The sequence below is a fragment of the Simochromis diagramma genome, unplaced genomic scaffold (genome assembly GCF_900408965.1).
Source record: "Simochromis diagramma unplaced genomic scaffold, fSimDia1.1 OVJJ01000389.1, whole genome shotgun sequence".
NCBI lineage: Eukaryota > Metazoa > Chordata > Actinopteri > Cichliformes > Cichlidae > Simochromis > Simochromis diagramma.
The window spans coordinates 889,212-905,856 of record NW_024387227.1 but is presented as its reverse complement, the minus strand read 5'-3'; the positions used below and the strand labels follow the sequence as shown (position 1 = coordinate 905,856).

The 16,645-nt window shown below is 40.9% G+C and overlaps 1 protein-coding gene across 5 annotated transcripts in view; it reads left to right on the top strand.

Annotated features, from left to right (window-relative positions):
* pparg (peroxisome proliferator-activated receptor gamma) overlaps nt 1-16,645 on the top strand; it is a 42,909-nt gene that overhangs the window by 15,815 nt on the left and 10,449 nt on the right. For 4 of the 5 annotated variants that reach the window (XM_040052233.1, XM_040052237.1, XM_040052236.1 and 1 more), the window contains exons 2-4: nt 9,955-10,251; nt 10,532-10,698; nt 13,526-13,664. In XM_040052233.1, the coding sequence (XP_039908167.1) occupies nt 9,955-10,251; nt 10,532-10,698; nt 13,526-13,664 (603 nt within the window). Of the gene's footprint in view, nt 1-36; nt 486-9,954; nt 10,252-10,531; nt 10,699-13,525; nt 13,665-16,645 lie in introns of those variants that run through there. The other variant, XM_040052235.1, reaches the window with a different exon arrangement.

Genomic DNA, 16,645 nt, shown 5'->3' with positions numbered 1-16,645 from the left:
TATATTTATCTATTTTTCTTCACTTAGTTGTGATATCTGAAAAAAAACTTGTTGCTTTTTTTTTTTTTTTTGCAAGAATTTTTTTTCAGCTTTCATGTGGAAACAGAATATATTTCCAGCCACATGTGTTGAATGAGAGATTGCCTGGTTTGATATGCGTGGTTCAGCCCTCGCCTTCAGACAAGTTGAATAGTTTTTATTCAAACAGCGAAGATAAGAGTGTTACTCCCTTGAATGTAGCAGGGCAGGTTCTCCCTTTACTAAGTATACGAGGCTGATTTCTGCGTTAACGTCTCTCATGTTCTTAACCGCTCTTTACTCTTGCCTGACTTATGTTGAATAGCACTCTTGCTGGAGTGCTGTTAAACACTCAAAAAGAAGAATTATGATGCTGGATTTTTTCTGACTGTAGGGGTTTTTTCTTCTTCTGCACATTTTGCATCTTTAAGTGTTTTTGTTACGCTTTGCTAGTAGTGCTTTAAAAGGTAAGTAAGAGGCTTGTTCCCTCGATTGTCAAAACAGTGCTCAAAGCTATAGACAGGGCTTTAAACGCTTTCTGTGAAGTAATCTGATCTCTTGCATTTTCTTCATTCTGTTTTGGACCAAATTATTGGCGCTGTGAAGAAATATGAACATTAAAAAGCGTCACATTTGTTTTGCAACTCGGTCCCTGAAGGAAAGATTTCACATCTCTCAGTCTGACCCCCTGTTTTTCCCTCCTTTTTCCAAAGTTGCTGCATCCAGGCTGAGAAAAAACAACACGACACTCAACTCTTACAGTTAACATTTTGGTCTTGCTGTTTCATGTAATAATAGCTTCTCTCTCCTCTAAAGTAAGTGGACACTTCGTGTCCCTGTTTGTATGAGCTCATTTCGCAGAAAATGCTGATGTGTCTCACTGTGTGTTTGCTCCCACACACACTGTCTGGCTTGTTCAGGTACAGCAGCCTGCCAGACCTGCCTGCCAGATTGCCGTTGGGCCTTTGTTATTAGGTCGCGAGTTAGGCAATAGCCAATAGAAAGTACTCCTACACACTGTACTCTTACGTGGAAATCAAGTTCTGACTTGTGGAAATTTGAGAACTGGCAGGAAACAACTGTCACACGTGCTCACATGTACACACCTTTTGAAACATACTGCGTGTCCCTCACTAGTCATCCCTCACTTTTTATAAACTCTGACAGGTTGCTTTCCCACAAACCAGTCTGATAAAATCAGGTTAATTTGGTTGCTTTTGCACTGTAGCGTTTCCAAGAAGAGGAGCTATAGGGAAAAAACTTTTTACCTTTGATTGCAACATAATTTAAGCACCTTGGTTTAACTGCCACTCTGCAGCCTCCTTCCCTTTTTTTTCCTTCCCATGTGGTGGTGAGCACAGAGCATGAATTTCCTAAGATAAGAGTTTTTTCAAAGTCTCAGGGGTCCAGCTTGATTTCTTTTGGTGGTCTGGGAACTCGCTCTCTTTCACCCTTCCTACTTTATCTCTCTTGCCTTTTGTCAGAACTCACTCTCCTGCTAATTTTCTGTGTCCTGATGACTTCATGCCAACGAGAGCGCAAGTTGCTCCGGTGCTATTTTAGCTTGAGATCAGCTGGCAGCTGGCCAGCATATGGAAAAATATCCAGGTTTCTCTGTTTATTAATAGTCACCAGCTTCCAGGGCAGTGGAAGTTACAGCATGTGGACACGCAGATGCCTTCTCTCACTCGCTGTGAAACAATGTCACAGTTGATGTGAATTTTAAGTGGACCCCCTATTGATTTTCGCCACCACATTCCAAACAAGTAGAGAGGAAACAATATGCAGTTGAGGAGGATGAGGAGGATGTTTGTTCCACAGGGATGTTGTGCCAAGTAATTTGGAGCCATTTCAAGCCATTTTTATAGCTAGTGCTACTGTGCCACCTGAGTATTGCTATTTTGGCTTTGTCCTGTTGCATCATTTGTTGTATTCTTTTGTTACACTTATTTTTTTCCAAATCAGGCAGTAAAGGTTGATGAGCGGAGGGAGGTTTATTTTGAGATTTGGTGGTGATTGTGAAAGGTGGTTTGGAAGGTCACTGAACTTTTTCCTCTATTGATTATTTATAAATTGCCTGCTGTCCTCTGTGTTTTTTCAGTCTCTTCAGTTTAAATCAAGGTCAGCATTTCGGCACAGTCCTGTCACAAGCACAGGAAATATATCCAGTTTTCATTGCTGATGTTTAGAAAGACGCCAGATCGGCCTTTATCTTCCCATCATAAACTAGCAAAAATAAAGAAATCTAACAGACTGTTAGACTATGGACCCCACTGTGCATTGTGTCAAATGTTACTTTAATCCAGTGAGTATTAGCACGTAAGTTAATTTGACACTAACACAGCAACATGAAGAAAGTAGATGCCCACTAGTGTAGCAGTGGATATGAGCTAAATATTCACATATAGTCATTTCTACCATAAAAGTAAAATTGGAAATAAATAACATTAAAAAGTGCAGTACATATCTGATTTAAATCTGCCAGTATATTTTTGGGGTCCCTCTCTTTTATGGCATGCAATCTGCCCCCAGTGTGTACAAGTGTGTAGTAATAGTGCTATGATGCCATTTATTGGTTAAAGCATTTCTGCTCCTTCCATGTTGTTACTTGTTTTTTACATAAACCTCCTTAGTTTTGCTGTACAGTTGCATATTTTACCATAAAGCCAGAGCAGCGTCGACATTATGCTGAATTGTGCTGATAGATAACCAGATAACCTTCTGGTTAGCACGACCGAGGAGGACACGGAACAGCAGGGCATGTGCAGGTCAGACTTTAGGAAGTACTCCTAATTTCTCTTTAAAACTTGAAACAGATCACTCATCGGCTTGTGAAAGTAGTTTTAAAGCATGACCCCACTGGAAAATTACAAAAGAAATGAAAATGTGGTAAAAATATTCTGCGCTCACAGTCATTTTAACCTTTGGTGAGTTCACTGGTCCAATTCTTTGCCTAGAAAAAAAGTCTATTCTGTCATTCTCCTGGTTTGCCTCTGTAGTCTATTACATTTTGGATATTTTTGCACCTTTTTTAAATGTGGCTACATTTCTCTGCGAGGGTGTAGTTTAAAGTAGCTTGTTTATGCCTAAATTTGTTGTGTTACCTGTAAGGGTGGGCCGGTTTAGGTTTAGTAATGGTCTCTTTTAAATGGGTATCGCTGTGCTTGTTAGTTTACAACCTCTGGGCGTAGCCTGTGTGAGTACAAGTGCATTTCTTTATTTATTTATTGATGTATTTATAGGCAACACCAAAGTGACTAAGTGACTTGAGCCAAATGTCATAGTTGGTTACCCTCCAGTTAATACGCTCTAGTGACGACCCTGAACCAGAATCAGGAGTCCATTCAAGATCCTGTAGGTTCCAGCATTGCAGTCCTTTAAACTCTTGCTGTTTTCTAAACTCGTAAGACTTTTGTGCTGAAATTCTGACCTTTATTTAAACTGAAAGAACCAAAAAAAAAAACTGTGGGCACGTGGTATATAATCAATAGAGGGTAACGGTTGATGAGCTGAACTACAGAAGCTGCCACCAGATCTCAAAATAAACCTCTGCCAATCAACCTTTAATGTCTGATTTTGATAAATATATCAGCCTCCCTGGGAAAGTCTATGCCAGGGTGCTGGAAAGGAGAGTTCGTCCGCTAGTTGAACCTCGGATACAGGAGGAACAATGCGGTTTTCGTCCTGGTCGCGGAACACTGGACCAGCTCTTTATCCTCTCAAGGATACTTGAGGGTGCATGGGAGTTTGCCCAACCAGCCTACATGTGTTTTGTGGACTTGGAGAAGGCATTCGACCGTGTCCCTCGGGGTGTCCTGTGGGAGGTGCTGCGGGAGTATGGGGTGTCTGGCCCGTTGCTACGGGCCATTCGATCCCTATACAACCGTTGCAAGAGCTTGGTTCGCATTGCCGGCAATAAGTCGGACTCGTTCCCGGTGGGTGATGGGCTCCGCCAGGGCTGCCCTTTGTCACAGATTCTGTTCATAATTTTTATGGACAGGATTTCTAGGCGCAGCCAAGTGGCGGAGGGCTTTCACTTCGGTGGCCTCAGAATGTCATCTCTGCTTTTCTGAGGCCATGGTTCTCAGCCGGAAAAGGGTGGAGTGCCCACTCCGGGTCGGGGATGAGTTCCTGCCCCAAATGGAGGAGTTCAAGTATCTTGGGGTCTTGTTCATGGGTGATGGGAGAAGGGAGCTGGAGATCGACAGACGGATTGGTGCTGCAGCTGCAGTGATGCGGACGCTGCACCGGTCCGTCGTGGTGAAGAGGGAGCTGAGTGTAAAAGCGAAGCTCTCAATTTACCGGTCGATCTACGTCCCTACCCTCACCTATGGCCACGAGCTGTGGGTAGTGACCGAAAGAACGAGATCACGGATACAAGCGGCAGAAATGAGCTTCCTCCGAAGGGTGGCTGGCCTCTCCCTTAGAGATAGGGTGAGAAGTTCAGCCATCCGGGAGGGGCTCAGAGTAGAGCCGCTGCTCCTCCCCATCGAAATGAGCCAGCTGAGGTGGTTCGGGCATCTGACAAGGATGCCTCCTGGGGCAAGTTGTATTTTTGAGGAATAATTTTATTATTGAACAACAACCATGTTCTCAATGAACCCAAAAAACTCATTAATATCAAAGCTGAATGTTTTTGGAAGTAGTTTTTAGTTTGTTTTTAGTTTTAGCTATTTTAGGGGGATATCTGTGTGTGCAGGTGACTATTACTGTGCATAATTATTAGGCAACTTAACAAAAAACAAATATATACCCATTTCAATTATTTATTTTTACCAGTGAAACCAATATAACATCTCCACATTCACAAATATACATTTCTGACATTCAAAAACAAAACAAAAACAAATCAGCGACCAATATAGCCACCTTTCTTTGCAAGGACACTCAAAAGCCTGCCATCCATGGATTCTGTCAGTGTTTTGATCTGTTCACCATCAACATTGCGTGCAGCAGCAACCACAGCCTCCCAGACACTGTTCAGAGAGGTGTACTGTTTTCCCTCCTTGTAAATCTCACATTTGATGATGGACCACAGGTTCTCAATGGGGTTCAGATCAGGTGAACAAGGTGGCCATGTCATTAGTTTTTCTTCTTTTATACCCTTTCTTGCCAGCCACGCTGTGGAGTACTTGGACGCGTGTGATGGAGCATTGTCCTGCATGAAAATCATGTTTTTCTTGAAGGATGCAGACTTCTTCCTGTACCACTGCTTGAAGAATGTGTCTTCCAGAAACTGGCAGTAGGAGTGGGAGTTGAGCTTGACTCCATCCTCAACCCGAAAAGGCCCCACAAGCTCATCTTTGATGATACCAGCCCAAACCAGTACTCCACCTCCACCTTGCTGGCGTCTGAGTCAGACTGGAGCTCTCTGCCCTTTACCAATCCAGCCACGGGCCCATCCATCTGGCCCATCAAAACTCACTCTCATTTCATCAGTCCATAAAACCTTAGAAAAACCAGTCTTGAGATATTTCTTGGCCCAGTCTTGACGTTTCAGCTTGTGTGTCTTGTTCAGTGGTGGTCGTCTTTCAGCCTTTCTTACCTTGGCCATGTCTCTGAGTATTGCACACCTTGTGCTTTTGGGCACTCCAGTGATGTTGCAGCTCTGAAATATGGCCAAACTGGTGGCAAGTGGCATCTTGCAGCTGCACGCTTGACTTTCTCAGTTCATGGGCAGTTATTTTGCGCCTTGGTTTTTCCACACGCTTCTTGCGACCCTGTTGACTATTTTGAATGAAACGCTTGATTGTTCGATGATCACGCTTCAGAAGCTTTGCAATTTTGAGACTGCTGCATCCCTCTGCAAGATATCTCACTGTTTTTGACTTTTCTGAACCTGTCAAGTCCTTCTTTTGACCCATTTTGCCAAAGGAAAGGACGTTGCCTAATAATTATGCACACCTGATTAGGGTGTTGATGTCATTAGACCACACCCCTTCTCATTACAGAGATGCACATCACCTAATATGCTTAATTGGTAGTAGGCTTTCGAGCCTATACAGCTTGAAGTAAGACAACATGCATGAAGAGGATGATGTGGACAAAATACTCATTTGCCTAATAATTCTGCACTCCCTGTGTGTGTATGTGTATATATATATATATATATATATATATATATATATATTAGGGGTGCAACGATACACAAAATTCACGGTTCGGTTCGGTTCGATACTTTGGTGTCACGGTTCGATATTTTTTCGATACAAAAAAAATGTTCATGCCTTTTTAATTTGTCATTTATTAAAATTATAAATATATATTTTAACTCAAAAGTACAGTTTTTAAATTTAACCCTAACCCTAAGTCTTATTTGGCTCAGCAGAACTAAAATATATATCCTGCTGCTTTTACACACGCACTCACATAAGCTCAGCGATTCTCTGCGCGATCAATCTCTCACATGTTTAAGCTTGCTGCTGGAGATTTCACTTGTCATGTTTGCATAGTAAGCTAACGATTAATAAGACGATGTCAGAGGAATTGGTGCACAAATTATCATCACTCACAGATCAGTGCTGTCGCTCTCTATACACAGTTTGCACGATTGCAAAGTGAAAGCAAAAAAACAAGCGCAAATTCAAACGCGATTTGACATAATTACCCAGCTACATTTCCGAAAGAATGCAAAAGCATTGACATATATTTTTCCTTCCTACAATAGCCCGACGGGCAGGGAAGAGATAGATTTTGGTAGCCCGACTGGAAAAATTGCTAGCCCCAGGACGTCGGGCTAGCGATATTGCAAGCCCTGTATCTGATTGAGGAATCACTCATCTTTGGAAAAGAGAGTTTATTACAGAGAAATGTCTCTTTCCAAAATAAAAGCTATACTATCCGCTTCTTCTGGGCTATATTCTCAGCAGCATAAGGAGAATCATGTGCTAACAGCTGTCTAAATGACTCGGCTAAAGTTAGTAGCATGCTTGTTGTTTTTGTCTTTGCACTAGGATGATGTCGGCGTAAATGTGCAGTCATATTCGTTGTGTTCCCACTAGTGCTTTCAGGTTAATCTCGTTGAAATGACCTTAACGCCACAACACGGCAAATCTCCGTTAACGAGCTACCGCCGATCGCCCCGAGCATGGGGCTAGACGGCCAACACGTTAATGAGCTAACTGCGCTAACACACTAGTTCCCACCCATGTAATTGAGCATTGCATGGCACATCCAACATACTGTTTTACTTTAGTCCATGACGCGCTTACCTTCAGGGTCATACGTCACATGAAAACCAAAATAATTCCAAACGCCAGATCTGAATGAGGGTGGGGGAGGTCCATGTTGCAAGGAGAGCTTAACTTCTGTCTTGCTAGCTTGCCCTGCGCTCTTCCTTCTGACTATGCTGTCTGTGTTGAGCGCTCAGTGGATCTGCGCTCGACAGTGCAGCCTAGGCGGAGTAGTCGAACGCAGATTCACTGAGCGCTCAACACAGACAGCATCGTCAGAAGGAAAGTTGATAAAATAAATTACAAATGTTGTATTGTTCGATACATATGCGTACCGAACCGAAAGCACTGTATCGAACGGTTCAATATCGATACGAATATTGTTGCACCCCTAATATATATATACATATACACACACACATATATATATATACACACATACATACATATATACACACATACATACATATACACATATATATATGTATGTATGTATATATATATATATATATATATATATATATATATATATATATATATATATATATAAGATATATAAGATACTGCGCAGGACCCTCAAGCTCCCAGGCCTCTGGTAGAGGACCCGAGCTTGAAGGATAAACCGCCCGCAGGGGCGTGCTGGGTGTTTTTTGTTTTTTTTTTATATATATGTGTGTGTGTGTGTGTGTGTGTGTGTATATATGTGTGTGTGTGTATATATATGTATATGTGTATATAGTTTGTTTTTTCAAATAAATATATTTAATTCTACAACTGGATAAAGAGTGGTCTCTAGTACTAGAAAAGCGTTGCATAAATGCACTCAAGTGAATTGTACTATCCTTAGCTAGCTGAACGTTTCCACAATGCGAGCATAGAAATGTGGACCTCGGTGGCTTATTGCGGTGCCAATTAGTTTCCCCTCCAGCGGGTGTGGTTTTCAGAGAATGACTTCCTGTCTTTATTTGTGAGCTTACTTGGAACTTTACCAATGAAAACTTCAAAAAACACACATTCAAGAAACCGCAGTTTTGAGCGTAAAAAAAAAAAACCCATGTAACCTGTAACCTATTTGCAACAGTCTGCAAAAGTCTAATTTTTTCCATTAATACTGCTTTTCTAATACATTATCATTCTCATACTGCGATTTAGAGTGGACGCTAATTGCAATAAAGAAACAGTTTCATCTTAAAAGATGCGTTATGGCAGCATTTTGACCTGCTGTCGGTTGCTGTTGAGCAGTTTGACATTGTTTTGCAGTGATAAGAATGCTGCAGCGCAGAGCCAGGGATGAATTTGCATGTCATTAAATCGGTGGCAAAGGTTTAGATTTACAGGTAGGCCATTCTGAGAAAGTAATGTTCTACATAATTTTGATATACAGCGATGTTTTGTTTTTTTTTTTACAGGTTTAATAATTGCCAGGGGGACAAACTTCAACCCATATGAGTGGCTCATTTTAAAGAGCCACTGTCTGGGAAGGCCATTTAAATAGCCTACATCCTAAAAACAACATATTCTACAACTTGTACATTACATCAGGGCCTTGTGCAAAGGTAGCCAGGCTTATAAAGGCTCGTATGTGGTTTGCTTTCATGTGGACTGCAGTAACCTCGGACTAGCGGACTTTGATCATCTGGGCTTTTCTTTTTTCCTTCCAATCTTTGACCATCTGCATTAGAAACTGAAATGACACAAGAACTTTAATTTATTTATACTAACAACAAGCTGAATACCCAGAGGGAGCCTTTCAGTAGAAATCAAGAGATTGCACACGTTGCTTAGGAAAATGTTTTCTCAGTGTCAACAAATCCCATGAAAAAACATTAAGAACCAACAAAGACGTGGATCATACCCATTTGTCATTGTAGCCAAAGCTTTTTTTTTCCATGTAACTGTTAGCAATGATTAGAAACCCATCAAAATGCGAAATCATGGTCCTGGCTGCTGTACTTTGGCAAGTGCAACAAAGAGAAAACAATAAATGCACCTTTTTTAAGGTTTTTTTGGTTTGTTTTTTTTTTTTTTTGCTGTTGCTCCTTTTAAAAAATAATTTAATTCTCTGACCTTTTTCTGAAGATGCAGAAAAAGTGCAGTCTCAAAGTATGCAGAGACAGACAAAACATTCCAATGAATTAGTTATCAATTAGAAAAATAGTGGTAAACACCAACTGTTTCCTTTAATAGAGTTGCACAAGATAAAATCTTCAGCAAAGGAAAAGTAAAATTCCTAGAAGTTGAAAAAGATACTGTTCAGTTTTTACCACCAACCCAGTCCTTAAGACCAGAGAAGTTGCCGAAGCTAAAGGCCTGCATCCTTGGCCTGCTTTGTGTGTCCTGTGGTTGGGCAATCGCACAGCAAGCACCCAAACAGCAACAGAGGAAGGCAGTGTTTTGAGCAGAAGAGACGTTCCTCAATGCCAGAGTTCATTTTGTACTGCCTGTGACACAATCAGTGTTCCCTGTTTACTAGATAACAGACACACTGCAGGAATGAAGTAAAGCACGACGGGTACTCCTTGTAGTGTTTTTAATGGAGTGTGTGCGCACGCCCAAATGTTTAGAATTTTTCTGAGAGGTCCTTTTTAATTATTAACAACTGTACAACAGTGCATGTGGACTTGTCTGCGTGTGCTTTTATTTTCATATACAGTTTTCTGCTTCCTTTTATTCTCAGTGGTTATTGTTTTTCTAATTATGTTAAATTTAGCTGGCAACTGATTTTTGAATTAACTCGCATACTTGCCTTTTCTCTCTCTTACAGTAGACATGGTGGACACCCAGCAGCTCCTGGCCTGGCCTGTTGGCTTCAGTCTGAACACAGCAGATCTGCCAGAGCTGGAGGACAGCTCCCACTCGCTCGAAATGAAACATTTGTCCACGTTTGACTACGCCTCCATTTCCTCCTCCTCCATCCCTTCCTCCCTGTCTCCCCCGCTTGTATCCTCCATCCCTTCCGCTGGCGTGGCCTATGACCTAAGTCCACCGCAGAGTGAAGAACACCTGACCAACATGGACTACACAAACATGCACAGCTACAGGACACAACCAGACATGTTCAGTAAGCACATTGACCAGAGACGAATGATATAAATGTAAAATATACTTTAGGTGTAACAAAGCAAGCGGTGACCTGAATGAGATGTAGACTGAGATTAAGAGATGTGCTGCATGCATCAGAGTAACTATTAAAGCCAGTTATGGGTGACAGGATGCAGATTTATAGAAGCAAGGTTTAAGCAACCGAGTGCTGAACTTTTAAATGGATGTAAGAGGTGAAGTTTGAATTTTGTGTGCTTTCTGTCTGTCTTCCTTTCTGCGTGATGGTGTTTCTTGATCAGATTCCATCAAGCTGGAGCCCGAGTCACCTCCCCAGTACTCAGATAGTCCCGTGCTATCCAAGCTCCCAGACGATACGTCGGCGGCAGCACTAAACATCGAGTGCCGCGTGTGTGGGGACAAAGCGTCAGGGTTTCACTATGGCGTCCACGCCTGTGAGGGCTGCAAGGTAAGGCTGAACGATCTCACAAGGGAAGATGAAAATGCCGATGAGCGTAGAAACATTTCAGATCGTCTCGTAATCTCTTCGTTAAATTCCTGTTTTTTGTTATGTCCAGGTAACGGTTTAAAACCTCTAAATATTCAACGTGTTCTTAGAACAAAAACAATCTTCACTGAGGTTTGTCATTGGTTACAATTTTACTAAACTGCACACAGCGGTTGATATGATTCATGTTTAAGTCAATTTGTGGATCAGTCGATACATTTTAAGCAGTGCTCCGTCTTTGCTCAGTTTTAGAGAGGATTTTTTTTTAATGGTTTTCAATCATCACAGAAATGATTCATGTGTTAAATCATGATTCATATCAGTAGAGAGTGCGTTAAGTCTTTTTCTTAACAAGTAATGCTCAGATGATTATAAATCAGCAGTCATACTACTTTCAAGTCGTGTCAGGAAATGGTAATGGGTGTAACAATTTCTGCTGCAGCTCTTTTCTCTCTCTGCCACTCTTTTTCTGTCACTGTGTGTCACCCGTCGGTGAAACTTGTTGGTGGAATAAATAATTCTATAATGCATGGAGAGAAATGTGCTTTTTTTTCATCTTTTTGATGTCTGCCACTCTAACCACAAGCCCCATACATTTTCCACTCAGCGAGGGCTCGAGATAGGCGTGTGCTTCTTCAGACAGCCACCCATTTAAACTCTCTGTCTGTTTGTCTGTCTGTATAGAGTATAAATAACTAATAGAGTGTGGGTGAAGTTTCAGAAATATTTCCATTTTCTTTGAAATATTGACACATTACAGAAACATGAACATTTTTCTCCAAACACATATGAGATGGATTTTTCAGAATCGGCAGACCTGTCTGTGCATCTTTTGGTTTACATCCAAGAAGCTTTTGCACGTCTGAAATCAAACTAATTTGAAAAGAAACCTTCACTCTGGCGCTTTCACAGAAAAAAGAAACTGAAATGCAGCAGCTTGTTACTGAGTAGTATGATTCAACTAGTATGATTCAAAGTGCAATACAAGAGGCCTACTATATATTGCTTACTTACTAGGAAAAGTCCAGCTGAAATATTTTGTAGTTTTGTAGGAAATGAAAATTTTGTGCTGTTTTCTGCCTAATATGATTTATTTAGCTTTGTTAAAGAGTGTAATTATAAAACAGTCCACACTACAGCCCACGCCACACTGGTTGTGTGGCTCATTTATGCTGGTTTAATAGTTTTCCATTTTAATAGGTGACTTATTCCTTGTTTATTACGATTAACTTCATTTCAGGCTGACATCACATGTAGTAAACACAAGCTACCAAGGCAAATTTAGTCTTAGTGAGGTTTTGCCTCCACGGGTAGCAGAGTCTATTTTCTATAGACATGTTCGTCTCTATTCTTACACACACAGTGCACAGTACAGTGCTTACTGTTACAAGGCCACTGATACCACTCAGTGGCCTCGGTGCCCTCATCGCTCGTCAAGGTGAAGCTACGAAGCTTCCAAGGAGTGAACAGCTTCATGTGAATACAGACCGTGAAAGTAAACTTACAGACCCGCATATCTGTTTCATGACAGTTATTGATGGATTTATAATCCAAATGACTAAATTCAAAGGGTGAATGTGTCCTTATGAACACAAGAAAATAGTCATGCCATATTCACTCAGTATGAAATACTGTGTGAGAAAAAGGGCTGATCAAAGAAGGGGGCCTTTTTTCAAAATAAGAGTTTTCACTAATTCGTGGACTCACTTTGTTTGCCTGCCTCACAAACGTCCTTCCAGTGGATCGTAACCGTGGATTTGTTTTTGGTTGGCTTAAACCCTACCTCCCTAGAAGAATGAACAGAGCCGCAAGCTACGCATGATTTATTCAAACGATCAGCTTTTCTTATAAAATTTGGACTCGTACTGAACGACATAATGCTGACAGTATATTTTTTTGCAGCTTGCATTGTAAAAACAATCAAAAAGAACACGACCACTGACAGTCACCTTGAACTCCACCACAGTGTTAAAACAGAAGCTCTTTGACACTGTTGCGGAACAAGGGTCTCTGTTTTTCTGCCGCCATAAGCTGTCACTCTGTTCCGTCAGGGGCTGAATGAAGGTGAGGTAGAGTAGTTATTGTTCTGCTGATGTCTCAGGGGAGACTCACCAGAAGAGGGGGGTCAGCCAAGCAGGCAAACACTTAATTGTTTTAAAACAGAAAACATTCTTTATTGAGGTGGAGTGTTGACCCCTTTTAACTTCCTTCTTCTATAAATAACCTACGATTAAAAAAGAAACATCTGTGGATCGTAGGAATGTAGATGCTTATTTGAAAAGCCTTCGCACAAAGTCCTGATGTCAGTTTTTATTCTCACTGAAAATTCGCCTTTCAGAAATTTGCAACCCATAGGATTTTTTCTCCTTTTACATTGCTCAGGGTGTAGGAATGTATACTATAAGTTTGACCATGGCTACACATTAATAGGTGAGATAAGCTTCTTTGGTCCTAAGGTTGAAGACATAATGTGTAAATTTGCACAGTTAACTTTTGAATAGACTTGTTGGTCCAATGATTGGCTTCCATACAGATTAGAAAGAGCCAGGTGTCTTATCAGTATTTGTCAGTCAGTAGACACTGCGTTGAGCTACTTTTCCAGCAATTAACTTGATTCAGAATTTGAATTATTAAATGAAATGTTAAAACTTTTTTATGCCCCTCAATCCTTTTTGATGAAGGGATAAAATATGCATTAGAATAGGGCTTATTTGAAAAAGGGTAGGCAGAGCAACCATAAGGACTGAAGTCACTACGTGTGTACTAATCGTATTCCTCTTTTTCACAGGGTTTCTTCAGACGCACCATCAGGTTAAAGCTGGTGTACGATCACTGTGATCTTCACTGTCGAATTCACAAGAAGTCGCGTAACAAATGCCAATACTGTCGCTTCCAGAAGTGCCTCAACGTCGGGATGTCACACAACGGTAAGCCGGTGGCATACATACACACATTTTCATGACAGTCTGCACACAGTCAGAGCACGCCTGGGTCGTATTTTTCATTAAACTCAAATATGAACTAAAAAAAAAGTTGAAGCTTTTGTGCATTCAATCTTTTTTTCATTTTCACATCCATCCCTCAGACAGGAATGAAACCCCCTATTTATATGTCTATAAATAAGCAGATGTAGGTAAAAAGACTGATTCTTCTTTGAAATTGAGGTTCAGGAAGCGCCTCTTCTCGGACTGAGTACTTATGCCCTTTGAGAGCCGCAGATGCGTGTTGACCACACTGCTTCCAATTTAGCCTTTGAGGTGTCATAGTAATGTGTGCAGAAATCTATATCACTGTCTTAGATGTTGCCAATTCTTTCATCTGTGGTCTTTGGCCATTGTTGCAAATCTTGGTTCATGTTTTAGTTCCCATCATTCGCGCAGTGTGTACCCACCACCCCCCAGCTGATTCATATCACAGTAGAAATTCAAAGATGAGATTCTGGTGTATAGCTAACTATAACGCCTATCAAAAGTTCTAAATTTTGACCTGCCTTTGTGCTTTATTCAACAAAGGCCTGATAGTGACAGATATGATAGGTGTGAGTAGCACACCTATCAGAGGCATGCTACTCACAGCCTGACTGTTTTCACTCCATATCATCAAAAATGTGTTATAGCAATTCTGTCAGCGTTGCTGCTGTTTGAATGTGTGAAAAGTTGCCAGCTTCGGTTTTATTTGCACAAGCATTTGGCTGATTGTGTGCACTAAGTTTGTACATCAGCCACGTGAGTGGGTCTTTTTTAAAAGAGTTTTTAAGCTTTTAAAAACTGCATGTACAATTTAGAAAAAAATGAAAACACACATATGTTTGCCTTTCATGTACCAGACAATTGTACGTGGAGCTTTTTACTGAGATACAAGTAAACAGCTCCTAGATGACCTCACCATTTGCAAACTACTCCACAGAAGTACAATATGCAGAGAAACCGTCTACTTCAAAAGAAAAAAAATCTCTTCTTTCATCCGTCGCTTTAGAATAGTTTTGTTTTGTTAGCTTTTGTTGTCCAGTCAACAAGCACATCTGACTCCACCTCCTCAGCTGTGTTTCATTATGAACCTCGTGAGTAAATAAGTATACTCTGGCTATGTTTGATTGATGTCTTCCTGATTCTCCTGTTATATTTGTTGCACCTGTTAGGGTTGGACACGTTATGGCTCTTTCCCTCCTCGGCGCACTTGTAGCATACTCACTTCGGTGAGGTCGAAAAATTAAAATAACTCTGCAAATCATGACAAGTCAGAAAGCCCTGCTTCCCACAAAGATCGCTTCCCCATTTGCACTGAAAAAAGTGTGTGGGTTATGTAATTTATAATAAATAGTGAGCATGCATTAGCTATTATTTTGGTGGCTGTAACACCACCAAAATAATAGCTTTCCTGTCGATTGCAAACACAGATTTGAGCACTCTGATGAGGTAGGTTTGCCTGTTGCACAACCACTGGTTTAAAAAAAAAAAAAAAGCAATGACAGCGACAGGAAATTCTCTCATACATTAGTGGAAGTGTGGCTACACTGAACTCTGTGGTCAAGTGGGCAAGAAGTTGACAGAACAGGAAATAACAAAAGCATGATGGTAAATTATACAACTTTTATCAAACACTGATGTTGTTGATGCCCTGTCATTGGCCTTGCACTTGCTGAAGCTTACCCTTTTTGTATTTGGCCATATTGCTCTAGAAACAAGCAGAATTCCCCCTTTCAAAGCAAACAAGGTGATCTTTGAAGAGCTCCGAATAATCCTGCTTCTCAGGTAAATTAATGGGGGCTGCACTTAAGACTTAATTAGACAAACCACTGAAAACACTGGCATGCTTGCACGGTATCGTTGTGCTGGATCCAGAAGAAGTCTTTTTTTTCCCCTACTTGACAGCTTGTAATTGCAGCGTGTTAAAAACAGTATGACACTGTAATGGAGACCAGGAGCTCAAAACCTTCTGAATGATTGATACTGGAATCACTTAAGTATTTTTTAAGTGGCACTTTTTTTAAGGGGCAGTTGGACTGGAAGGTGAATGAACACAGAGGAGATGGCCATCTACCAGAGTTGAAAAGAAAGCCTTAATCAGAACTGTTCACAACTTAAATTCTGTTGTATAGTGCATTAAAAGAGTGTGTCTATATATATATATACATATATATGTTAACAGTACTCAGTGTTTCTTTAACAGGATGTAAGTAAAAGCAACTCAGTCACCTGCTTACGAGGCCCAGGGACAAACCAAAGTAACATACCAGGGGAGTTTAGTCATTTCTTATATGTGTAGTCATTTAAAGCATATGTAAACAGACTGCTTTGTGGATAGTTCTTCATTTGGTTTTGTTACAAACTTAAGCCATTCCAGATAAAAAGGAAACTAGCTGCATTTAGTGGTTTTGTTAGTTCTGCTCTAATAGTAAATATTAAAAAGTTGATGAATAAATTTTATTACAGCCTGATGCCTCTTTGGTGTCAGGAGTCTTGACTCTGAAGAGTGAGGTGAATATTAAAAGGTGGGGGGAAAAAGAATGATTTTAATGAAGTAGTAGATGGTGGTGGAGGTGCCACAGCTTACTTACCCAGTGGGCTAGAGCAGGAGGCAATCCTGACCATAGACTGCATATGTGGGCAGATGCAACCTAAATAGTGAGAAATGGCATATTTTACCAAGACTGAGGCCATAGCTTGATTATTTGCTACCTTGGGCAGGCCATCTTGGGGTTTGTCCAGTCTGTCAGACATAGCAGCTTACCTCCACCAAATAAGTTCCCCAGTTCAGCCATTGCCCATCATAAATACACCGATTGTAAGAACAGGAACAGGTTTAAGTCATCCCTTGAAAGAAGCTCACCTGGTAACTCATACATATTAGTCTGGTAACTGTTACATGTTAGTCATTTGTAACTGTGCTGCCCACTGTCCTAAAGCTT